At 36.7% G+C, this 27854-nt stretch overlaps 1 protein-coding gene across 5 annotated transcripts in view; it reads left to right on the forward strand.

The window, feature by feature from the left end:
• RP2 (RP2 activator of ARL3 GTPase) overlaps window positions 1-27854 on the forward strand; it is a 95434-nt gene that overhangs the window by 17724 nt on the left and 49856 nt on the right. For all 5 annotated transcript variants that reach the window (XR_001853642.3, XM_017664170.3, XM_017664171.3 and 2 more), the window contains exons 2-3: window positions 6131-6796; window positions 10716-10830. Coding sequence is in view for 4 of the 5 variants with exons in the window: in XM_017664170.3 (XP_017519659.1) it covers window positions 6131-6796; window positions 10716-10830 (781 nt within the window). In the remaining variant the exon portion in view is untranslated. The remainder of the gene's footprint in view (window positions 1-6130; window positions 6797-10715; window positions 10831-27854) is intronic.

A 27854-nucleotide genomic window follows, 5' to 3' on the forward strand; every position in this document is an offset into this window, starting at 1 on the left:
ACTCTGGACCAGGTTTCTTTGGCATATCATATTTATATATGTATGGCACCCTCTGGTGTCCATAAACACTACTCTGGAGCTGCTCAGACCCTGAAGCAATGTCGGGGCTTGAAGGGGAGCGATATTGGTGCCTGGGGGTAGGAAAGAGCTGTTCCCTGCTTTCAGGCTGCTGTGCCTGTCTCCACTGCCTTAACCAGTGGGCCGAGCACACAGGTGTAAGCTTTTGTCCCACAGCAGCCTGATATGGATCCCTGCTTTCCAAAAGCAGCTGGAATCTCAGTCTCTCCAGGAATTCTGCCTGTATTAACTTTCCAACCCAGTAGTCATGCGAGTATCATGAAAGCACCATGAAATGTAAGTTTGTGCTCCCAGAGCAGATCTCCAGAGCTAGGTATTCAGCAGTCCCAGGCCTTTCACTCCCTCCCTGCTCCATTTCTCTTCATCCCACTGGTGTGCTGGGGTTCAGGAAGGCCTTGGGTCCTGCCTGGCCACAGCTTTGGTACGTTGCTCTGTTCCATGAGGTCTGCTCTTTTCTCCAGGTCTATGCAGTCTGGCACCATCCTCTTTCCTGTTGCTCTCTCAGGATTAGTTGCACCAACTATATTTTCTAATTGTATATAGTTTTAGGAGGAAGCGTCTGTGTCTCCTCTCATGCCGCCATCTTTAATGCCTTAGTCTCCTTTTCTTTGACCTCTGAATTTTATCAGACACATAGAGAAGACATAATACCCATTCTCCTTAAAGTTTTCCAAAAAATAGAAGAGGAGGTAATACTTCCAAACTCATTCTATGAAGCCAGCATCACTCTAATAACAAAATCAGGCAAAGACTCCACAAAAAAAGAAAATTACTGACCAATATCCCTGATGAACTTAGATGCAAAAATACTCAACAAAATACTAGCAAATCAAATTCAAAAATACTTCAAAAGGATCATACACCACGATCAAGTGGGATTCATCTTAGGGATGCAAGGATGGTACAACATCCGAAAATCCATGAACATCATCCAGTCCATCAACAAAAAGGAGAAAAACCACATGATCATCTCCATATAGGCTGAAAAAGCATTTTACAAAATTCAACATCCATTCATTATAAAAACTCTTAACAAAATGGGTATAGCAGGTAATTACCTCAACATAATAAAGGCCAAATATGACAAACCCACAGCCAAAGTCATACTTAACAGCGAGAGGCTTAAAGCTTTTCACCTATGTCTCGTGAAAACAGGGCTTCCCACTCTTCCCACTCTTATTCAACATAGTACTGGAGGTCCTAGCCACGGCAATCAGACAACAAAAAGAAATAAAAGACATCCAGACTGGTAATGGAGAAGTCATACTATCACATTTGCAGATGACATGATATTGTACATAAAAATCCCTAAAGACTCCGCTCCAAAACTACTAGAACTAATATCTGAATTCAGCAAAATTGCAGGATACAAAATTAATACACAGAGATCTGTTGCTTTCCTATACAGTAACGATGAACTAGCAGAAAGGGAAATCAGGAAAAAAATTCCATTCACAATTGCATCAAAAAGAACAAAATACCTAGGAATAAACCTAACCAAGGAACTGAAAGACCTATACCCTGAAAACTACAAGACACTCCTAAGAGAAATTTAAGAGGACACTAACAAATGGAAACTCATCCCATGCTCTTGGCTAGGAAGAATTAATATTGTCAAAATGGCCATCCTGCCTAAAGCAATCTACAGATTCAATGCAATCCCTATCAAATACCAATAGCTTTCTTCAAGGAACTGGAACAAATAGTTCTAAAATTCATATGGAACCGCAAAAGACCCTGAATAGCCAAAGCAATCCTGAGAAGGAAGAACAAAGCAGGGGGGATCTTGCTTCCCAACTTCAAGCTCTCCTTCAAAGCCACAGTAATCAAGACAATTCAGTACTGGCACAAGAAGACACCTACAGACCTGTGGAACAGAATAGACAGTCCAGATATTAATCCAAACATATACAGTCAATTAACATATGATAAAAAAGATTTGGACATACAATGGGGAAATGACAGCCTCTTCAGTAGCTGGTGTAGGCAAAACTGGACAGCCACATGTAAGAGAATGAAACTGGATCATTTTCTAACCCCATACACAAAAGTAAATTCGAAATGGATCAAAGACCTGAATGTAAGTCATGAAACCATAAAACTCTTAGAAAAAAACATAGCAAAAATCTCTTGGACATAAACATGAGCAACTTCTTTATGAATATATCTCCCTGGGCAAGGGAAACAAAAGCAAAAATGAACAAGTCAGACTGAAAAGCTTCTATACAGCAAAGGACACCATCAACAGAACAAAAAAGCATCCTACAGTATCAGAATATATTCATAAATGACATATCCGATAATGTGTTGACATCCAAAATATATAGAGCTCATGCATGTCAACAAACAAAAAGCAAATGATCCAATTAAAAAATGGGCACAGGATCTGAACAGGCACTTCTCCAAAGAAATTCAGATGCCCAACAGGCACATGAAAAGATGCTCCACATCGCTTGTCATCAGAGAAATGCAAATTAAAACCACAATGAGATATCACCTCACACCAGTAAGGATGGCCACCATCCAAAAGACAAACAACAACAAATGTTGGCAAGGATGTGGAGCAAGGGGAACCCTCCTACACTGCTGGTGGGAATGTAAATTAGTTCAACCATTGTGGAAAGTAGTATGGAGGTTCCTCAAAATCTCAAAATAGAAATACCATTTGACTCAGTAATTCCACTCCTAGGAATTTACCCTAAGAATGCAGCAGCCCAGTTTGTAAAAGACATATGCACCCCTATGTTTATCGTAGCACTATTTACAATAGCCAAGAAATGAAAGCAACCTAAGTGTCCATCAGTAGAGGAATGGATAAAGGAGATGTGGTACATATACTCAATGGAATGTTATTCAGTCATAAGAAGAAAACAAATCCTACCATTTACAACAACATGGCTGGAGCTAGACGGTATTATGCTCAGTGAAAGAAGGCAGGCAGAAAAAGACGAGTATCAAATGATTTCACTCATCTGTGGAATATAAGAACAAAGCAAAAACTGAAGGAACAAAACAGCAGCAGACTCACAGAACCCAAGAATGGACTAACAGTTACCAAAGGGAAAGGGACTGGGGAGGATGGGTATGAAGGTAGGTTCAAGGGGGGAAAAGGGGGCATTATGAATAGTAGACATAATGTCAGGGGGGCACGGGGAGGGCTGTACAACACAGAGAAGGCAAGTAGTGATTCTATAGCATCTTACTACGCTGATGGACATTGACTGTAATGGGGTATGTGGTGGGGATTTGAGGATGGGGTGGATTCTAGTAACCATAATGTTGCTCATGTAATCATAGATTAATGATACCAAAATTTTTTTTAAAAGTCTTTAGTGAGTGCTTAAGAAAAGTGTGAATTTACATGTTAGATGCAGAATTCTTGTTTATTCTTTGTGGGGTTCAGATCATCTATATTCTTGTTGATTTTATTTATTTTTTGTCTACTTGACCAATCATTAAGTGAGAGAAGCAGCATTAGAAGATACTCCTTAGATTTTAATTCACCAGAGTTCATGAGCAACTGTTATAGTCCCCACCTGTTTTTCCCACCTCTTCACTAGCACAGGGCTATTGCCCTGCCCTGAATTCATTCCCAAGGAAGTCTGGACAAGTGGTCTGAATCCCAGCAGGTGTAGGGGAAGCAGATTGTTTCAAGATTTGGGTGGGTGAGAAGCAAGAAGCAAGAAGCAAGGAACCAGAGGTCCCTTTTCTATTTTACCTTCCCACACCCCACCGCAGGATTTCTCATCATTCCCTCTTTTCTTGGTGTTTCTCACTTGGTCCCTTTGGGAGTTGATTTTTGGCAATGGGAAGCCAGCAGTTATGCTAGTTCAGTATCTTGGTAGGGAACAAACTGGAACCATGGACCTTTATAAATGTGTGTCACTTGTAAATCCTAGAAATGAAATTGCTTGAACACCTCTTCCCACATTAAACCTGTGTTGCCTGCTGTATTTTCTTTTTTTTGGTTGTTGAACTACCAACATTAATCACATAAACCACAGAAGTGTTTTATCAAACCTGTGGGTGTAATTATAGATAATATTGTAAGGCTTAACACAAAATAAGGGTAAGTATTATTTTGTGAAGCTTTTATTTCATTGGCATGTGTATGTGCACAGATACTCGTAAGTATGTGTACTGGACTGTGCTGAAGAACTAACTAATATGGTTTGTGGTCAACAAAGTTGAAAAACACTGGTAGAGAACTAGAGATCATTTTTGACCCATCCTTGTCTTACCTCCTACAGTCATTGAATTACCAAATCTGCAGTCTACTTCTTCATTATTTCTCAAAGTCATTGCATCTTCCTCTTCCCTACTAACCACTGCTCTACTCCCAGTCCTTTCTGATTGCTCCAGCCTCTTAGATCCATGCTCCACTTTTCCTTATTCTTATTAGAATAATCTTCCTGAAATGTACATTTTGCTTATTTAAATCCTTCTGTGGTACCATATTGCTCATGGGTAGCTTCTGACCTTTATAGTACGTCCCATGCCTACCTCTAGCTTCATCTGCTCCCATTCCAGTATCACTGGTAACAACAAATAACTTCCTGTTTTCCTCATACTCCCTTGAAGAGTTTTATTTTGTTCATTCTTTCACTTTTGCCTGATGTGGGTAGGGAGAATCCTTTACTCCCACCCCTTTTACCCAGTGAACTACAGCTTATTCATTCTCTCTTTGTACAGGAAATCTTACACCCCTATCTCCCCTACCCCTGGTGTCCTTCATCTGTGTTTCCAGAATATTCTGGACATCTCTTATTACATAGCCAGGTTGTTTTTAAATCATCTATTTAGGTTAATGTTTACTTCTTTTATGGCAACAGCTGGTCATATTCATTCCGGTACCTAAAATGATGGCTCATATTGGGTGTTCAGTGTTGGTTGAATGACTGGAGATCCAGAAAGTTAAAGTGCCTTTTTCAAGATCATGTTGCTCATAGGTGACAAAATTGAAATTGGAAAATAAGTTCCTCCTTTATTGCCTCATGCTGTAGTCTGGCACTCCTTCTAGTACATTATATATAACTGGATAAGTACATTTATTGTGCAATCCTGAATAAGTCACTTTAGCTTACTAATGATTAAGATGATTAAGTTTTCCTTTGTAAATAATCGAATAATCAATTTTTTATATACTGTATCTTTGGGAACTTGTTTCCAAGTGCATGAATAATTTTGCTTGAAATGTAATATTTACAAAACAGCAAAACAGTTCAAGTACATTCAAAAGTAATTTGGAAATATCAAGATGGCCTTTTAGTGACTATATTTTAAGAGGTCAGTTTAAATTTAAAAAAATAATGTGACAGATTCCAGGCACACTGTTTAAAAAATTATGTGAACTTCAGCTTAGAATATCTAAAGATGGAAATGGTGAAATTTAAAAATTACATTGTAGAAATAGCTCAGTAAATGTTTGAATTAAATTTGTAGATGCAAGTTCTGACATACAGTGGGTGGGTTTTGTGCCTTCAGGTTCTTCTATTTTCTGTAGCATATTGCAGAAATCAGTTGTGGTTTAGAAACTAAGACCCATGCATCAATTTATGGAAGGATAAAGAAATATATTTCAATTTGGGTGTATTTCCAATTTCAGAAGTTTTTAAAGAAGCAGAAGTTGTTTTGAAAGTGAATTTTAAAGTGAACTAAGCATTAGAAGAAGAAAAAGGGCTAGAGCTGAAATAGTCTGTAATATCAACCAATATCTTGTGTGTATGTGTGAGAATTTCCCCAGTTGTTTCAAGAAAGTAGGTTTCTTTTCAGCTGGTAAGTTGAAACAGTATCCAAAAAACACCCACACATTGTTTGGTTGATGTGTCCTTGAGTCCTTTATCTAAAACAGTTTCTGGCCCTTTTTTCCTCTCATGCCTTTTATTTATTTTAAACAAAATTTGTCCTGTTCCATTTTCTTACTATGTTGTAAAGTCAGTGAGAATAGGAGCATACGACTTTAGCACTAAGAATTGTACCTAGCACCCAAGAGACAATGAATATTTGTTGAATAATATTGATAATACTTAAGGTCTGTATTTTGTCCCTACAGGTTGATCCTAAAGATTACATGTTCAGTGGACTGAAGGATGAGACAGTAGGTCGCTTACCCGGGAAAGTGGCAGGGCAACAGTTTCTCATTCAAGATTGTGAGAACTGTAGCATCTATATTTTTGACCACTCTGCTACAATTACTATTGATGACTGTACTAACTGCATAATTTTCATGGGACCCGTGAAAGGCAGTGTGTTTTTCCGGAATTGCAGAGATTGCAAGTGTGCATTAGCCTGCCAACAGTTTCGTGTGCGCGATTGCAGAAAGCTGGAAGTCTTTTTGTGCTGTGCCACTCAACCCATTATTGAGTCTTCCACAAATATCAAGTTTGGCTGTTTTCAATGGTATTACCCTGAATTAGCTTTCCAGTTCAAAGATGCAGGGCTCAGCATCTTCAATAATACCTGGAGTGACATTCATGACTTTACACCTGTGTCAGAAGAATGCAACTGGAGCCTCCTTCCAGAGGACACTGTAGTTCAGGACCATGTTCTTCTGCCTACTATCGAAGAGCTCAAAGCTGTCCGCATTTCCACAGAAGCCAATAGAAGTATTGTTCCAGTATCCCGGGGTCAGAGACAGAAGAGCAGTGATGAATCATGCTTAGTGGTGCTATTTGCTGGTGATTATACTATTGCAAATGCCAGGAAACTAATTGATGAGGTAAGGAGAAAGAGAAGAGAAACAGACATACACCTAGTTGGAAACACAACCAATCCTTAAGTTATAGTCCTCTGCCCCCTATAGAGCTATCTGTAAGATGATTGCTTGGGCCTCAAAATACTTTCCCAAAGAAACTTTTAAAGGATATAATTCAATTCAGTGAGCATATATTAAAAACTTATTTACAAGCTATTCTGTTACCATTTCATTGATTATAGATGCACATCTATTTTCCACATTTTTGCTTATCTGAAATACATCTTATAATGTATGGCATCTTATAATGATGGCAACTTAGAGCTGATGAAATATAGTATATGCTGGGGCTGAAGATACATACACAAAATTCTCTGCCCTCAACTCCCATTCTTTCTAATAAATGATTTCCGTGGAAGCTCACAAAAGTTAGGACTCCATAGTAAAGCATGAATTTTTACAGTTATTTAATGGGGAAATTTATTGGGAGTTTTAGTTGGTTAGGGGGTGGGAAAGACATTTAGGAAGATAGCTTCTGGACTCCCTTGTGACTGAGAACAACTTCCATGTTACTTTCCTTATTTTCTTTTGCTCTATTGCCATGAAGGGGAGATTGGTGCAGAAGAACAGTGGGAGCTGGGGTAGCAGAAGTTGTGGGCTCTGTGTTGTTTGGTGCTCCAGTGGGGAGGCAGCAGTAGGACATAGTGATTATCCATTAATCAGATGTTCTTCAGGAGGAGTCTGCTTGAATTTAAAAATCAAATTTCCAGAACTAGAGAAGTGAATGGAAAACTCATCAAGTCTCTTTGGATTTTTTAGGTTTTAAAAGTTCTGTCAAAAGGGATGATTTTAGGGAAAAAAAAACTAAAAATGACTCTCTCTCTGTAACTATACATTTTACAATGTAGAAAAACCCATGTCTGAAATATGCAAAGTATATCTAAGGTCTGTTTCTCAAAACAACAGAAGCTGAAGTATAATTTTAAGACTTTGATATTTTGTTTTTTGATTATGCAAATCTGATAAGTAACATGCTATGGATCTGGTAAGATATAGAAAAAATGCTTCTGGCCTTTGAGCTATCTAATCACATGTTAATCCAACATCTGAGAGATAAATATTTTTATTATACTATGTAATGATTTTTTAAAAATCTACATACAGCTTTGAAAAGATGTCATTATTCACATGAAACTGCAATTTGGTAGGTAACAAGGAGTGGACATAAAGAATGTATAACATATTTAAAGAATAAAGCCATCAAAACAAACACCATCTTCATGAGCCATCAGATGATCTTGACTTTTTAACTTTTGGTATCTGATGTGCGAAATGGCTTTTTGAATCCAGGGAACTGATGTTCTTTAGATGTCCTTCTGGATTACAAAATAATTTAAAACAAAAATCCCACAATAACAATAGTAATAACAGCTAACACTTAACATGGTATGTATTATATGCCAGGTACTGTTGTGAGGGATTTAAGTGAATTAACTCACTTAATAATAACCTATAAAATAAATGCCGTTATTCCCCTTTTTTCAGATAAGGAAAATGAGCCACAGAGAGGGTAAGTAATTTGCAAAAGGTCACTCAGCTGCCAAATAGCAGAGCCATGATTTAAATCTAGGCCACCATCTCAACCCTTAAGCACAATGCCACTATGCTGCCTCAGTGGTAAGGGAAACCTGGTGAATGCCTGGTGGAGCAGGAATGTGACTGAAAGTGCAGAGAGTAAAGGCAGATACTGCCCTCCAGCCTAGAAGGAAAAACCCTGAGACTTTGGGTAGAGTTACCCTAATTTTGAAAACACAGAATTAAGGAATGAAAAGAGAACAAAAAGAAGAAAATGCCAAGTACATATGAAAACGTGCTGAAAAACCAGTGACTTACATAGTAAGAGAGCAATTACATATTTTTTAAAAAATGAAGCTCGAGTTCCCAGGAAAATATATGTAGAAGCTAGTTAATTCTGAGATGAAAAAAAAACTTGAGTCTTTCTCAAAGCATAACACAAATATCTTAGGACAGCTTAGACTGGAACCATGATTGCTAGCTCTGATTTTCTGAAACCCCTGAAGTATCACAGAATTTTGTTCCACATTGTTTTTATAAGTTAGACATATAATGATATTTTTGGGGAAAGGAAGTGTAAAACTTGAGAGGTAGAAATCCAGAAAAGCTGGGTAAAGCAGAAAGCACATTCCATAGGGAGTCAAGGGAGTTACTGGACCTCAGTTTTCTCACCTAAAAATCAGATTCCTCTCTTCCTTGTACATACATCACAGATAGGCACAGAATAAATGAGAGTAAAGTGTGAGAATTGCTTGGTAGTAAAGTACTGCATAATTTAAGTTGGGTATTTACCACTATTTACAAGTCTTTAAAAATAGAAAAATCTTCATGAAAGAGTCTCTTCACATATCTGCAGTGAAATATCAACATGGGTATAGTTACAAAGTTTATTATTTGTTTTTAGGTAATGGTATTTTGAATTAATCATCTTTTATCAGTTTATGTGTCTGACTATAAAATGAGTGGTAATGAGCAGTCTGGAAAATTAGAAACAGATGTCAGATTTTTTCTGATATTTTAAGTAACTTTGCAGTCATCATCTGGCAGTAATGTCCATGTAATTTTGTGCTACTTTTTTATGTATGTTTCTTTTTTCTGGGGCAGCACTGAGGGCTCTGAAAAAGGATTTGAGTTTGAATCAATTTGATGCAATAGTATGGAATAGTGTAGCCATAGCACAAAATACTATCAGCCATTAAAACTGATTTATAGTAGAATACTGGGGAAGTGTTCACAGCCAAGTAGTGAAAATTCATAGAACATTATGCAAGTTTCTGATTTTTTCCTTGAGTAGAATAAGTCTGGAAAGTTACATATACTGAAATATTAAGTTGTGATTATTCTTAGGAAGTAGATTAAGAGCAGGGTTTTCTTTTTTGCAGTTCTGTGGACTTTATAATGAACATACACTATTTCTGTAATGGGAGAAAAGAAAAATGAAGGGTGAAAAGAAATATACTTATTGGGAGTGGCATCTTTGAGTGGTAGCACCTTGGTTGACATTTCTTTATTTCTATTTTTCAGGTCTGTGTTGAGCATATATGTTACTTCTATAGTTAAAAACCCAATAGGCTTTGCAAAAAAAAAATTAGGTGGTTGAATGACTTTGTGTTCTAGCAAACTACTTTCATAATTATTTTCAAAATTCATGTGTACTCTAGAGAACTGTAGAAATAAGTTTAAAAATTATCCATAATGTATCTTGAATAGTCTTTTTAGGAATAATTTTAAATTGATGTAGCCTATAATCAGATTAATTGGGTTTGCATCACAGTTCTGTTGGTTAATAGTTATATGACCTTGGGCAAGTTCCTTAATCACTCAGTGCCCTAGTTTTTTAATCTGTAAAATGACGGTAACAATAGTGCCTACCTCATATGAGGGTTAAATGTGTTATACATGTAAAGTGCATAAAACTGCCTGGCACATAGTAAGTGCTCCATAAATGTAGTCTGTCATTATTGGGCTATACTGTATGTGTTTGTATCGTGCTTTTTAAAATTAACATCATTAAATATGCTTTCCCATTTTTATTATTTGTTATATTTCATTGTGTAAATGTACCCTAATTTACTTAACCATTCTCTTCTCATTGGACATTGCAGCAGTACCAAACTAAAGCTTCCATCTGTTAGTTTCAGTCAAAAACATTTTTTAATTGTTTTATATTTTCAGGGATAATTCACATTTATTTGACCCTTAATCTTCATGGCAGGCATTACAGTATTAATTCTTAAACAGAAGCACCCATCTGGAAGAAAGACTCTTGTATATATGAAACTTTGTTATAGCAAATGCCTTGAATTAGAATCATAACTAAAACAAAGAAGTTCATCTTAAAATCTAAATGAAATTTTATTTTCTACAGATGGTCATTAAAGGCTTTTTCCTAGTTCAGACAAAGGAAGTATGGATGAAAGCTGAGGATGCCCAAAGGGTTTTTCAGGAGAAAGCACCTGACTTCCTTCCTCTTCTGAACAAAGGTACCTTCTGGATGATTGGTGTATTTTTGCAGTTATTCTCTTGATATGCTGATTAGATTTACTCTTGCCATTAGTGTTTCTCTTACATTGCCTTCTCTTTCTCATTTGTTCTGTTTTTCCTCTTAGTATTAAGAAATATCAAAAGTTCATATCATTCAAAAAACTCAAACTAGAAGTTAGGCATTAGGGGGGTTTTTTGGTAATCCATCATCTTAGTATTTGAAAGTCACATTTTATTATGTATTATATTATTTTTAATTATTACTTTTTTAAATTCTTATTTTATTATTGTTGGATTATTGTACTATAGTGAGGGACAGTTTCATTCTCTCTGCCCAGAGTTACAAAGAAGTTGATAAGGATTATTCCTGCCTTCAGTGTGCTTTGACCATACTGGAAAAGAAATAAGAAATATAAATAAAATGGTATACTATTTTATATGTTTAATATGATTGATTAACTTCCCATGCATAAGTAGAATTGTCTTCCTCACTGGGCAGATGCCAGCAATCAATTTCAGATACTGGGAATATGTCTGCAAACAGAGACATGTACCACAGTTCATGTACTCTCCTGAAGAGTTGCTGTCTGCCTATAAGTATTTGAAAGTATACAGATTATAGAGGACAGAGTTCTATTTATCTGTCAGAGTAGAGACGTTGTTTGCTCAAGGCTTAAACTTGTCCTGACTGCCTGAGCAGGTATGTACAGTAATACCCAATGTTGATTGGGTATACCCTACAAAGGGGGCATATCTGCATTTACATGCTCTTTATATATAAATTATAATAAACTGCTAAAGCTGTAGCAAAATGTTGGAGGGTTGTTAGGATAATTTTAATAACTAATGCTGGGTCTGACTCAGCCATTACATATTAATATAGTATTTCATATCCCTTTGTGGTTATTTTAGTAGTGTCAAGGACTTGCTCCAATCCAGTGTAGGAATCTGCTGTAGATTATACATAGAAAATTGTGACCTGGCTCCTCTGTTGCAACTCTTTTGACATGGGAACATTCTGATGGAACCTTGAAAACGAACCTTTAAATTCTAAGCAGTTTTCAGAATTTGAATCAAGTAATAAGTGTAATGGACATCCTAAAGTGTGAGGCTTAGGGATGAAGTGAGCATATGAGTAGGTCTAAAGTAATGATTTAGGTACTCATGTGATGTTAGGTAAGTGGTTTCATAGAATTGCTCCATCTCCATTATAATAATTGTGTTTAAGTAACAACATTCCACATGGAAGGAGTAAAATGTTCTCACTGCAAAAACTACAATCAAAACCAATAGGCAGATGTTACAGGAACTTCAAATAAACATATAAATAACTTCTAAAACCAGAGATAACCCTAGGAGGTACTCAAAGACTAATGAGATCATGTCAAAAGGTCACAGGAGCCAGCTTCAAGCAGTTTCTGCTGACCAAATTTGGGATAATTTGAGCATCAGAAAGAGTAACGAAGGGAACTCATTTAAAAACAACAGAAATCCATGCATCATACTGATAATACAAGAGTAGGGAGGAGGAAATAAAGGAAAGCTCTTCTGCTCTTTACAGGGTACTGTGAGTTAATAAATGGAGAAGGAATGATAGACTTTGGAATTCACTATTTTCCAACACCTGATTAATAATTCAGGCAAAAATTATCAGTGTATGCCAAAACTATTGGGGTAAAAGTTGCTAAGAAGTAGTATATTTATACATTCTAGTTTCAAGGTGAAATGTACCTTTATGGGAGAGATTTGGTGATACCCCAATCAAACTTGGCATCATTGATGGCAGGACAGACTAACATGCATTTCTTCTGATGTGATGCAGTGAGAAATACACAACATCACCTATGAAGTATTCTCGCCAAGAAAAACTTAACCTGAATATAATCAAGCCAAGACTTAACTTTTAGTTTATAGGAAAGAAAGGAAATCTAGGGACATGTTAAATGACACCATGAGGAAACAATGACTCAAATCCAAAATCAAAGACATTCTGTCAGACAACTGGCCAGGATTCTTCAAACATTCCTAGAAAATAAACAAAAGTGATGGGGGACTATTCTGGACTAAAACAAACAATAAAATGCAGTAAATGAACCTTGATTGGATCTTGGATTGGGATGGGTTGAGCTATAAAGCTGTAAAAGACATTTTTTGGGAAAACCGGAGGAGTTTGGGGATGCTATTATGGAATTATTGCTAGTGTCCTTTAAGTATGATGATGGTATTGCGGTTATGTAGGAAATGTATGCTGAGGTATCATGGTGTGTGCTACTTTCAAGTGGCTCAGCAAAACAAAAACAAAGCATGTGTGTGTGTGCACACAGATGGTGTGTAGCACGTGATAAAGCAAAGATGTCCAAATGTTAACATTTGATAGGTGTAGGTGAAGGGCAAATGAATGATTATACTATTCTTTAAACTTTTCTATAATGTTTGGAATTTGGGGAAAAATTTAAGCTGCCCAATAGTGCATTGATTGATGTGGAGATCAGTCAGTGGAGATATTCCAGCAGAAGTGGGGTGGATTGAGTCCTTATCTAAAAGTGGCCATCGTCATTCTAAGGAGGGTTTCTCAGCCTCAGTGCTGTTGACACTTTAGGACAGACAGTTCTTTGTTTTTGTTGTGAACACTGTAGGGTGTTTAGCACTGTCCCTAGCCTCTACCCACTGGATGCCAGTAGCACTCCCACACATACAGTTGTATTTCAAATAGTTTATACCTCAGAGTCTCTAAATTTCCTCTTTGGTTAAAGGAGTAGCAGTTACTTTCAATTAGTTAAGCTTTGACTCCTTTATGACAGAATACATTGTGTTTTCCATCTTGAGAATCTTCTAAACCTGGCCAATCCTCAAAACCATCTAGGGTGCTTTTAAAAATACTAATTTCTAACTCCCCCCCCAAAAAAATGGATTAAAAAATTCTGAGACATATACCCCTGGAATATGCATTTTTTTTAAAGTCCCCTAAATGGTTCTGATGATTTACCACACTTGGGTTCCTTTGTTTTAGAGGCCATTCATTCACTTATTCAAACATAGTAGATGGGGTTTGAGAAGTAGTAGAGGACTCAGATAATGTGGGGACTTGCAGGCCACTGTAGACTTTGGCTTCTAGTCTGAGGTGAGAAGCTACTAGGCATTTTGTTTTTGAGGCATTATTGACATGCAACATTACATTAGGTTCAGGCACACAACATAATGATTCTGTATTTGTATATATCGTGAAATGATCACCACAATAAGTCTAGTTAACATGTCACCATACATAGTTACAAATTTTTTTCTTGTGAAGAGAACTTTTAAGGTTTATTCTTTCAAATATGCAATACAGTATTATTAACTATAGTTACCATGCTGTATATTACATCTCCATGACTTTGCACTTATCTTATACTGGAAGTTTGTACCTTTGACCCCCTTCACACATTTCACCTGCTCCCTGCCTCTGGTGACCATTATTTTGTTCTCTGTATCTTTGCGCTCATTTTTTTGTTTTTTTAGATTCTACATATATGTGAGATCATTTGGTATTTGTCTTTCTGTGTCTTATTTCACAAGCATAATGCTCTAAAGTTCATCTGTGTTGTCACAATTGGCAAGATTTCCTTCTTTTCTATGGTTAATATTCCTGTGTGTGTGTGTACACCACATTTTCTTTACCCGTTCATCAATGGACACTCAGGTTGTTTGCTTCCATGTCTTACCTATTGTAAATGATGCTGCAGTGAACATGTGGGTTCATATAGCAAGTTAGTGTTTTCATTTTCTTTGGATAAATACCCAGAAGTGGAATTGCTGGACCATACGGTAGTTTTATTTTTAATGTTTTGAGAAACCTCCATTTACATTTCCACCAACAATGCAAAAGAGTTCCCTTTTCTCCACATCTTTCCCAACCTTGTTATTTCTTCTCTTTTTGATTATAGCCATTCTAACGGGTGTGAGGAGATACCTCACTGTGGTTTTGATTTGCATTTTCCTGATTATGAGAGATGTTGAGCACCTTTTCATGTGTCTGTTGGCCATTTGTATGTCTTCTTGTAAGAAATGTCTGTTCAAATACTCTGCTAATTTTTTAATTGGATCATTTTGTTGTTTTTCTACTGTATTATATGAGTTCTTTATATGTTTTAGATATTGACCTCCTATCAGATATAAGATTAGGAAATATTTTCTCCCATTTATTTATATTTTTTAAATAAACTTTTTATATTGGAACAATTCTAGATTTACAAAAAAATTGTAAAGGTAGTATAGAGAATTTCCATATACCTTTATCCAGCTTCCCTTCATGTTAACCATGGTACATTTGTCAAAACTAAGAAAATGATTGCAGCATTATTTACAAGAGCCAAGGTATGGGAGCAACCTAAGTGTCCACCAATATGTGAATGGATAAAGATGTGGTACATGTACACAATAGAATATTACTCAGCCATGAAAATGAATGAAATTTTGCCATTTGTAACAACATGGATGAACCTAGAGGGTATTATGTGAAGTGAAAAAAGACAAATACCATATGATTTAACTTACATGTGGAATCAAAAAAACAAAATAAATGAATAAACAAGTAAAACAGAAATAGACTTAAATACAGAGAATGGACTGGTGGTTACCATTAGGGGAGGGGGGTTTGGAGGTGGGTGAAATAAGTGATGGGGATAAAGAGGTACAGATTTCCAATCATAAAATTAATTAGTCACAGGGATGAAAGTAAAAAAAGAAAACTAAGAAATTTACTTAAGGTAAAAGACTATTACCTTAAACTATTAACTTTATTCATATTTCACTAGTTTTTCCACTTAGGTCCTTTTTCTGTTACAGAATTCAATCCAAGATCCCACACTGCACTTAGTTGCCATGTCTCCTTACTCTCCAAGCAATGTGTGACAGTTCCTTAGTCTTTCCTTGTTTTTCATAATCTTGAAATACTGTAACAATACTGGTAAGTTATTTCATAGAATGTTCCTCAGTTTGGGTTCATCTGATATTTTCTCTGATCATACTGCAGTTATAGCTTGGGGGAAGAGATGAAGTGCCCTTTTCATCACGTCACATCAGGGAGCACATGATATGAACATGACTTATTGCTGGTGATGTTGAACTTAATGACTTGATTCAGGTGGTATTTGCCAGGTGTCCCAGTGTTACGTTCCTACTTTTCTCTTTCCATATTCTGTCCTTTGGAAGTTCAATCACTAAGAGTAGCCTACATTCAAGGAGAGGGGAATTAAGCTCTACCTCCTGGAGAAGGTAGCATCTACATACATTATTTGGAATTCTTCTGTAGGAAAGATTTGTCCCTTCTCCCCCACTCATTGATCCAGTCATTTATTTCTGTCAGTAGGGACTCATGGATAAGTATTTTATTCTTTGGTTATAATCCAGTACTGTCAAATTGTTCCAGTTTTAGCCATTGGGAGCTCTTCTATGTTGGTTCTTCTGTCCCTTTGACATGCCTTTTATTTCTTTTTCTTCATTATTATTCTGACCAGGACTTCCACTATGATATTATATAGAATAATGAGAAGAGGATATCTTGCCCTATTGCTGATATTAGGGTGAAAGTGTTCAGTCTCACTATTAAGAATGATGTTGGTTGTAGGTTTTTCATTTTATTAGGCTAAAGGAAATTCATTTTGTTCCAAGTTAAAAAAAATTTTTAATGCATGGATGTTGAATGCTTTTTCTGTATTTATTGAGATGGCCATATGTTTTTTATTACTTAGTCATTTAATCTAGTAACTTTTGATGATTTTCAATGTTGAACCAGCCTTGTATTCCTGAGATGAACTTCCCTAATCATAATGTATTCTCTCTTTAATATATTGCCAGATTTGATTTGCTTATATTTTATTTAGGATTTTTTGCACCTTTGTTCATGAGGGACATTGGTCTGTAGTTTTCTTGTAATATTTTTGTCTGACTTGATATTAGAATAATGCTGGCCTCATAAAATAAGTTGGGATGTGTCCTTCCTCTTGTATAATCTTGAAGAGATAGTAGAGAGTTGGTATCATTTCTTCCTTAAATGTGTAGTAGCACTCACCTGTGAAACCATCTGGGTCCATAGATTTTGGGGGGAGATATTAAGGTATAACTTTAATTACTTTATTATATGTAGGGCTCTTGAAGCTATATTTTTCTTGAGTGAGTTTTGATAGTTTTTGTGTTTCAGGGAATTGTTTGATTTCATCTAAGTTATCAAATTTATGGGCATAGAGTTGTTTATAGTACTTACTGTCTGTATCAGTAGTGATGACCCACTTACATTCCTGCTATTCATAATATGAGTCCTCTCCCTTTCCTATCAGCCTGGATAGAGATTTATCTTTTTATTGATAATTTCAAAGAGGCGAGTATCTGTTTCATTGATTTTCTGTATTATATGTCTCTTCGGTTTCATTGATTTCTGCTCAACTATTTAGTATTCCCTTACTTTCACTTGCTTTAGATTTGATCTGTTTTTTCTCTAGTTTCTTAAGGTTTAAGCTTAGTTTACTGTTTTTAGATACTTCCTCTTTTCTAATACAGTTGGTTCTCATTATTCAGAATACTTCTATAAAGTCACTGTAAACACTGAAAATGTAAGGCAGTGTGGCCCCCAAAGCCTAAAATATTTCCTATCTGGCCCTTTATTGAGACAGTGTATTGACCCGTGATGTAGTTCAGAATATTTCTTAGTTTCCCTTGAGACTTTTCATTTGATCCATGGATTATTTAGAAATATATTGTTTAATTTCCAAACATTTGAAGATTATCCAGATGTGTTTTCTGTTATTGATTTCTAGATTAATGCTGTTATGGTCTGGCATTTCTTTAACTGGCTAGGTTTGTTTTATGGAACAGAATATATACTATCTTGGTGAATACTCTATGTACATGTGAGAAGAATGCATAATCTGCTGTTGTTTGGTGGAATGTTCCATAAATGTCCACTATGTCAATTTAGTTGACAGTGCTACTCAGGTCATTATACCCTTACTGATTTCTGGCTACTTTTTTTTTTTTTGGTATCATTTATATACACTCACATGAGCAACACTGTGGTTACTAGATTCCCCGCATTATCAAGTCCCCACCACTTAACCCCATTACAGTCACTGTCCATCAGTGTAGTAAGATGCTATAAAGTCACTACTTGTCTTCTCTGTGCTATTCTGCCTTCCCCGTGCCCCCCATGTTATGTATGCTAATCGTAATGCTCCTTATTCCCCTTATCCCTCTCTTCCCACCCACCCTCCCCAGTCCCTTTCCCTTTGGTAACTGTTAGTCCATCCTTGTGTTCTGTGAGTCTGCTGTGTTCTGTTCCTTCAGTTTTTTCTTTGTTTTTATACTCCACATATGAGTGAAATCATTTGGTACTTGTCTTTCTCCACCTGGCTTATTTCACTGAGCATAATACCCTCTAGCTCCCTCCATGTTGTTGCAAATGATAGGATTTGTTTTTTTCTTATGGCTGAATAATATTCCATTGTGTATATGCATCACATCTTCTTTATCCATTCATCTACTTATGGACACTTAGGTTGCTTCCATTTCTTGGCTATTGTAAATAGTGCTGTGATAAACACAGGGGTGCATATGTCTTTTTCAAACTGGGCTGCTGCATTCTTAGGGTAAATTCCTAGGAGTGGAATTTCCAGGTCAAATGGTATTTCTATTTTTAGTTTTTTAAGGAACCTCCATACTGCTTTCCATAATAGTGAACTAGTTTACATTCCCACCAGCAGTGTAGGAGGGTTCCACTTTCTTTGCATCCTCACCAGCATTTGTTGTCCCTAGTCTTTTGGATGGTGGCCATCCTAACTGGTGTGAGGTGATATCTGATTGTGGTTTTAATTTGCATTTCCCTGATAAATAGTGATGTGGAGCATCTTTTCATTTGCCTGTTGGCCATTTGAATTTCTTCTTTGGATAAGTGTCTGTTCATATCCTCTGCCCACTTTTTAATAGGGTTATTTGCTTTTTGGGTGTTGAGGCATGTGAGTTCTTTATATATTTTGGATATTAACCCCTTGTCAGATATGTCATTTACAAATATATTCTCCCATAGTGTAGGATGCCTTTTTATTCTGCTGATGTTGTCCTTTGCTGTAGAGAAGATTTTTAGCATGATGTAGTCCCATTTTTTATTTTGGTTCTCTTGCCTGAGGAGATGCATTCAGGAAAAAGTTGCTCATGTTTATATTCAAGGGATTTTTGCCTATGTTTTCTTCTAAGAGTTCTATGATTTCATGACTTACATTCAGGTCTTTGATCCATTTTGAGTTTACTTTTGTGTATGGGATTAGACAATAATCCAGTTTCATTCTCTTGCATGTAGCTGTCCAGTTTTGCCAACACCAGTTGTTGAAGAGGCTGTCATTTCTCCATTGTATATCCATGGCTCCTTTATCATATATTAATTGACCATATATGCTTGGGTTTATATCTGAGCTCTCTGTAGTCTGTTCCATTGGTCTATGGATCCGTTCTTGTGCCAGTACCAAACTGTCTTGATTACTATGGCTTTGTAGTAGAGCTTGAAGTTGGGGAGCATAATCCCTCCTGCTTTATTCTTCCTTCTCAGGATTGCTTTGGCTATTTGGGGTCTTTTGTGGTTCCATATGAATTTTAGAACTCTTTTCTCTAGTTCATTGAAGAATGCTGTTGGTATTTTGATAGAGATTACATTGAATCTGTATATTGCTTTAGGCAGGATGGCCATTTGGACAATATTAATTCTTCCTATCCATGAGCATGCGATGTGCTTCCTTTTACTGGTATCTTCTTTAATTTCTCTCATGAGTGTCTTGTAAGTTACTGGCTACTTATTCTGTGAATTAATGAGAGAGGTGTTGATATCTCCAGTAATAACTCTGGATGTCTCTATTTCTCTTTTCAGATCCTATTAGATTTTCCCTCATGAATTTTGAAACTGATGTTTTAGATTGTTATGTCTTCTTGGGGAATCCTTTATCATATCTCTTTGTGAAAATAATCTTTCTATGAAATCTACTTTGTTTGAAATATAGCTACTCTAGCTTTCATTTGGTTATTAGTGTTTCATCATATATCTTTATCTCTTTTCTTTTAATTTATCAGTCTGCATATCCAAAGTGCATTTTTTTGTAGATAGCATGTTGGTCCCTCCCTGCTTCTGACCCGCAGATAAGGGAGGAGACACGATGAGATATGGAAGATCTGAAAGGACCAGCCAGGGGATTCAAGGCTTAACAGTGCAAGAATGGTGCTAAGAAAGCACCCTTCATATTTATTGAGCAAATACATGTTATTAACAATAGAATTCTGTGTGGGAAACTTAATAGACAACCATTGACTGACTCTAAACTTAATCCTCAGCAGTCTCCAGTCTCCTGGGGTGCAACATCTTACATGGCATTCAAACAATGGCAAGGGCAGTTAGGTCACAAAAACTGTTTTGGTCTTGTTTGTTCTGTTCTTAATCACTTATTAGGAATTACAGGAAAAATAATCAAGTCATCTATGATTATACATTTGATTTCTATACTTGATTTCTATATTAATCCCACATTTCCCCCTTATTTTTTTAATAAAATGTTTAAGTAGTAGGTAGACATAATAAAGATTACAGCTTATAATAGAAAGCTTTTAACACACTTTAACTTTTCATAAAAGATAATATATTTTTAAATCTCATGATGTAAAATAAAAATGGAAAGTAGAGTTTAGTGCAGTAGGAAGGCAAGTGTAGGCAGTCAGGTCCATACCTTATTGACTAGGTATTGATCCGAGCTAGACAAGGACAACAAAACAGCCATGGGTGAAGATTTCTCTCAAAACTGGAGGGGTGAGGTTCTAAGCCTCACCTCTGTTGACCCCCAATTTCTCACCTGATGGCCCCCCTGCGACTGTGCCTGTCTTAGGTTGTTCCTCCCTTGAGGAATCTTACCCATCTCTGGCTAACCAGCCATCTTCCAGGGCCATACAGGGAGATGTAAAGTTGGTAAGTGAGAGAGAAGCAATATTCTTTGAAAAGGTTAGCTTTTTGCTTCTTTGCAGATTTATGCCCCATGGCTTCTATGTCCAACACATGTCTTGAAGTATCTTTATCAGCTGGAAGGATCATGATACACAGTAATTTTAAGTATGAGGCACACATTCTAGTAAAGGGCTGTATTTAGGAAGGAAGGAAAAAGAAAAGCTATAGAAGTAGCAAAGGAAGAAAATATGAGAAGACTGATGATTTCTTTGACATAACTTCTTGTAGAGTAATGTAACCATGTATAGGTTTTAACAAACTACTAATTAAATTACATACACACATTAACAGAACAGGAATACAGATACATAACAAAAGCAGACCTACAATTACCAGCCATATCCTATGAAACCAAGAAAACCAGTTAGGTAACCCAGGCATTTGTGAAAACTTATTAATAAGATGATGAATATTGTCTAATTGATTTTGAATAGTTTGAGAAAAATCAGACAAATTAAAACAACACGTTCCTGGAAACTGTTCACATCCCATATGTTCTTTTAACAGCAGACAGTCTATAGTAGCACGATTCTGAAGCACTGCAACTCACATTTCTCCTAGCTCTTGATTGTGTTCAGATAATACAGAAGCAGTCAAATTCGTTGTCTTATTGTATACACAAGACAGCTTAGATATCTCTTTTTGCATTCCACCGACAAGTCCAGGAACCGGTGGGATGAATGCAGCTGCAACTGCAACAGAGGTGGGATCTAAAAGCTTCAGGTTGTCGTCACAATCAGATGGCAGAGCTCGGAGAAATCTTTCATGACTATTTCTGGGATAATCTATTAAAGCAGGAAGGATGTCTCCCACGCCACATATACCTTGATAATGTGAAGAGAGGGCTTAGGGTGTGGACTTGTACTACCTACCCTGCTCCTAAGGTGGGCTGGGTTGTTGTATGTTTGCTAGGGCTGTTTACAGTGAAGTCATGGGTTATGCTGAGATACCCTTCTTTATTTGCAGAACACTCAAACATTCCAGGCCAAGTTGTTCCTGGCCTTTTGAGCTTTAACTGATCTCACTGAAGAATGACTCTAGAGCTTAATGTTTAACACAGAGTTTTGGTAGGGGGTTTCCTTGCATGTAGTTGCATTGCTCTGACTGCAAATATCCCGCCTTGCTTTTTCCAGAGGCCCTCACCCTATTCTGTCTAAGCTCAAGGTCCCTGTCTCATTCCCCCCTCTAAAGATAGAGACCCTAGCTGCTGCTAGGGAAAAGGGGAAACGACCGTTCTGGCTGCTTCATGCTGAGAGGGGGCGCATAAAGGGTGTAGTTAGGTCTCCATCAGTGGTCAGTCGAGAGGGCGTTGGAAGATTGGTGCTTTATTCCAGGTTCCATTTCTATTACTCTTTGCAGTTTTGTGGCTTCTAGGCAAGCTAGAACAAATAGTGTTATTAGGTTAAGTAGCAACATCTGGAGTTGGATTTTCCTTTTTGGAGCAACTTGACAAGATTAAGAATGCATGGCTGAATATGAGGACTAGAAATAGTAAAATTTTAATTGAAATGATGGGAGAAAAGTAAAACATCTGGAGAATCATAGCTAGATATTTTGGGGAAACTAGAATTCTGGATCTAGTCTACGTCCCAATGACTAGTATTAGGATTTAGTATAGATAAAGCTGCATTATTGAAACAATACTTTTCTCTAAAATCACCCTCATTTTTATTAGAAGTAATTAGATTGAGAAAATAATTAACACTTGGCTTGACTATTTCCATAAGTGCAGCAAGAAGAGCAATTGATTACATAGGATTTTTTAAATGTGCTTTGCTGGAACTTATTATAAGGAATTTCAGATTGGACTTTTAAAGGCCTCTCGAGGCCAGAAAGCCAAGCCAGATTTGCCATCAGGTTGTGCCTGCAGTACCTGTATATTTGGTCCCCTCTCTTCTTGAGGTCCCAGAGACATTTTGAGGTTCCTGCACCTGCCAGGAAGTGACCTTCCTTACTCACCTGGTAAGGCTGCTGGGAACCTTGTAAGCAAGGTACCAGGCCAGTTCTTCCAAGGGGCTTTGTTGGCTTTATAAAGTCAACCTTAGTTCCTTAAAGCTGTTCATATCTGAGTTTATGCACGTGTCTCTCAGGTATGACATTCCAGTCAAAGCCTTGGTAACATAACCAATGTTTTTAATTGGTCCTGTTATAAGGAAACCAGATTCTCACTGAGCTTATGCAAATAAAGATACTGCCATAAAATATGAAAATACTGAAAGCTTTCAAATTCTGGAGGGGTCAGGTAGACAGAAACATAAATGTTTCAATTCTGCTTATAAAGGTATTGTCATTTACTAAACTGTTGTCAGTCAGCTTAAGAGAAAAAGCTTAAAACACTTTATCAGCAACATTTGAAACAAAAAGCCACAAAATAATTTCCCTAGTTTACTTAATCTTATGTAACCAATACTTGTTCTGCTGAAATCCAGTTCTTTTTACTAGTTTAGGAGTAATAAAACAGTGACTATAAATGACAAAAGACTTACAAATGACAATGGTTAAAGATCTGATGAGAGTTTACTATAAGACAATTAACATAAGAAAATTTGGATATTTCTGTAACATAAAACATTCAGTAACAAAGTTTAGCATCATTCCCTTTGACAGTGCTTTCCAGGTAAATATATATCAGATAAATAAGCCAAATTAACCAAATATTTTCCCCACTGAGGAGAAAAAATTCCTCTGACATGTTCCAGGGGCCCTCTGGAAAATATCAGAGTGAACTAGAGGTAAAAAGCACCTTTTTGAATTTGATTTTGGGAAGCTGTCAGAAAATTTTTAAGGCACTTGCGTAAATAGCCTAAGTAGAATCATAAGTCACTATGAAACAATACTTATCTATTTAACCAGAATGACAGTAAAAGATTTTAAAGGCAAATACAGAAGATGACACAGTTGTTAGCAAAGCCTAGCTTTTAGTCCTTTTAATATTAAGATTTCATTTTCTTAAATACTTAAACAACTCACTGAGACTTTAAGCATGAGAAACTGTTTTGATAAAACAATTAGAAAGCCCTTTGCAATCTTTCAATATTAAGAGTAGACTAGACTAACAGTTTAAGAAAACTTTGTCCTTTTAACTGAAAATAAAATTCTAATTTTGCTGTGTACTTGATATCAAGACTTAATTGCTTTAATTTCAAATAGCATGACCATATCAATAATTCTTCTATAAACTTTCTACAACCTTTTTTTTTTTCAATGTTTCTTTAAATGGCATTTTTTTTTAAACATACCACATTTTATTTATTCTCCTTCTGATGGACATTCCAGCTTTCGCAAATATTTTGCTTTTACAAACAATACTGAAATGAACATCCTTACATATATCCCCTTGTAAACAGGTGAGATATTCTCTAGAGTATGTATCTAGAAATAGAAATGTTGAGTTATACAGTATGTTCATGTTAACCTTCATGTCCTTTATTTACTTTTTGCCAATTTTACCCAATAGCTAAAAATTCAATAGACACTATAAAGAGTATAACATAAAAATTGTACTCTCTTTTTCTTCTCTCATGCTTCTTCCTGGAGAATTTTCAACTTCCAACTGCTTGCAAAGTTGATTCTGACATTTACCTCCATTAAATATAATATGCCCATACTGGCATTACTTGATTATTAGTTGTAGACATCTATTATCTTCTTGCTTTGGGACATAAAGACTTCAGCTTATTTATAGCTCTTTTCCTTTCTTTTATAAAATTTTGTGTTTCAGTTTTTGATTATTAAATCTCTATCTTGTACCTGAATCTTTTTTTTTTGAGAGGGCATCTCTCATATTTATTGATCAAATGGTTGTTAACAACAATAAAATTCAGTATAAGGGGGTCAGTGCTCAATGTACAATCATTAATCCATCTCAAGTCTAATTCTCGTCAGTCTCCAATCTTCTGAAGCATAACGAACAAGTTCTTACATGGTGAACGAATTCTTACATAGTGAATAAATTCTTACATGGTGAACAGTACAAGGGCATTCATCACAGAAACTTTCGGTTTTGATCACGCATTATGACCTATAAACAATCAGGTCAAATATGAATATTCATTTGATTTTTGTACTTGATTTATATGTTGATCCCACATTTCTCCCTTTATTATTATTATTATTTTTATTTTTAATAAAATGCTGAAGTGGTAGGTAGATGCAAGATAAAGGTAGAAAACATAGTTTAGTGCTGTAAGAGGGCAAATGTAGATGATCAGATGATCAGGTGTGTACCTATGGACTAAGTATTAATCCAAGCTAGACAAGGGCAGCAAGACATCCACGGATGCAGAAGATTTCTCTCAAAGCAGGGGGGGTGAGGTTCTGAGCCTCACCTCTGTTGATCCCCAATTTCTCACCTGATGGCCCCCCTGCGACTGTGCCTGTCTTAGGTTGTTCCTCCCTTGAGGAATCTTACCCGTCTCTGGCTAACCAGTCATCTTCCAGGGCCATACAGGGAAATGTAAAGTTGGTAAGTGAGAGAGAAGCCATATTGTTTGAAAAGGTTAGCTTTTTACTTTTTTGCAGATTTATGCCCTGTGGCTTCTATGCCCAGCACTTGTCTCGAGGTATCTTTACCACCTGGAGGAATTATGATACTCGGTAAATTCGATATGAAGCACGAATTCTATTTAAGGGTTGTAATTAGGAAGAAAGAAAAAAAGCTATAGATGTAGCATATGGGAGGATTGATTATTTCTTTGACATATCTTCTTGTAGAGTACCTTAAGTATGTATAGGTTTTAAACTACTAACTAATTTGCACACACATATTAACATAATAGGAATGCGGTGACATAAACAAAGCAAATCTATAATTACCATCCATCTCCAGTGAAGCCAAGAAAACCATTTAGGCACCCTAGGCATTTGTGAAAATTTGTCTATGATATGATGGATATTGTCCAACTGTACTTGAACAGTCTGAGAGAAATCAGACAAATTAAAGCAGCCCATTTCTGGGATCTGTTCACATCCCATATGTTCTTTTAACCGTAGATAGTCTATAGTCATAAGATTTTGGAGTGCTACAACTTACACCCCTCCCAACTCCTGGTTGAGTTCCAACAGTACAGATCCGGTCAAATTCGTTGTCTCACTGTATGCACATGCCAGCCTAGACATCTCCCTCCTCATTCCTATGGCAAGTCCAGGAGACGGTGGGCTGGATGCAGCCACAACTGCAGCATCGTCCGGATCCCTGTGGAGACTTTTTGATGATCATCCCCCGGCACAAGTCGTCCAGAGAGTGCTGATGCCGGAAGCTCCTCCTCATATCGTATCTTAGTTCATTTTCTGGGTATCCAAGCTAGGCCTTGATCTTCTGCATAGAAACAAACAGACCCTTTGCCCACACTTTGACATGCCCTCTATACCACTGTGCAGAACTCATTGGAGGTCAGCACACAGTAACTGCTTTTTTTTTTTTTTATTAAGAGAAAGGAATATTATCAGAAAAGAGTACCTCCATAGCTGATTATCTGACACCCTTTAAGTGATCAACATTAAGGATATTTAGAGCATGCGTTGATCTTTGATTTACCAATAGTTTTATCCTATCAAGGAGTAATCCCCCTTTTCTTTCTTTCTTTCTTTCTTTTTTTTTTTCAATTTTTAATCTACACTTACATGAAAAATACTATGTTTACTATGCTCTCCCCTATATCAGGTCCCCCCTAACAACCACATTACGGTTACTGTCCATCAGCTTAGCAAAATGTTGTAGAGTCACTGCTTGTCCTCTCTGTGTTGTGCAGCCCACCCTCCCCTTTCTCCCTCCCCCCATGCATGCTAATCTTAATACCCCCCTTCTTTTTCCCCCCCTTATCCCTCCCTGCCCACCCATCCTCCCCAGTTCCTTTCCCTTTGGTACCTGTTAGTCCATTTTTGGGTTCTGTAATTCCGCTGCTGTTTTGTTCCTTCAGTTTTTCCTTTGTTCCTATACTCCTCAGATGAGTGAAATCATTTGGTATTTCTCTTTCTCCGCGTGGCTTATTTCACTGAGCATAATACTCTCCAGCTCCATCCATGTTGCTGCAAATGGTTGGATTTTTCCACTTCTTATGGCTGAGTAGTATTCCATTGTGTATATGTACCACATCTTCTTTATCCATTCATCTACCGATGGACATTTAGGTTGCTTCCAATTCTTGGCTATTGTAAATAGTGCTGCAATAAACATAGGGGTGCATCTGTCTTTCTCAAACTTGATTGCTGCGTTCTTAGGGTAAATTCCTAGGAGTGGAATTCCTGGGTCAAATGGTAGGTCTGTTTTGAGCATTTTGATGAACCTCCATACTGCTTTCCACAATGGTTGAACTAATTTACATTCCCACCAGCAGTGTAGGAGGGTTCCCCTTTCTCCACAGCCTCGCCAACATTTGTTGTTGTTTGTCTTTTGGATGGCAGCTATCCTTACTGGTGTGAGGTGATACCTCATTGTAGTTTTAATTTGCATTTCTCTGATAATTAGCGATGTGGAGCATCTTTTCATGTGTCTGTTGGCCATCTGTATTTCTTTTTTAGAGAACTGTTCAGTTCCTCTGCCCATTTTTTAATTGGGTTATTTGTTTTTTGTTTGTTGAGGCGTGTGAGCTCTTTATATATTCTGGACATCAAGTCTTTATCGGATCTGTCATTTTCAAATATATTCTCCCATACTGTAGGGTTCCTTTTTGTTCTATTGATGGTGTCTTTCGCTGTACAGAAGCTTTTCAGCTTAATATAGTCCCACTTGCTCATTTTTGCTGTTGTTTTCCTTGCCCGGGGAGATATGTTCAAGAAGAGGTCACTCATGTTTATGTCTAAGAGGTTTTTGCCTATGTTTTTTTCCAAGAGTTTAATGGTTTCATGACTTACATTCAGGTCTTTGATCCATTTTGAGTTTACCTTTGTATATGGGGTTAGACAATGGTCCAGTTTCATTCTCCTACATGTAGCTGTCCAGTTTTGCCAGCACCATCTGTTGAAGAGACTGTCATTTTGCCATTGTATGTCCATGGCTCCTTTATCAAATATTAA

Source organism: Manis javanica, chromosome X, assembly GCF_040802235.1.
Source record: "Manis javanica isolate MJ-LG chromosome X, MJ_LKY, whole genome shotgun sequence".
Lineage (NCBI taxonomy): Eukaryota > Metazoa > Chordata > Mammalia > Pholidota > Manidae > Manis > Manis javanica.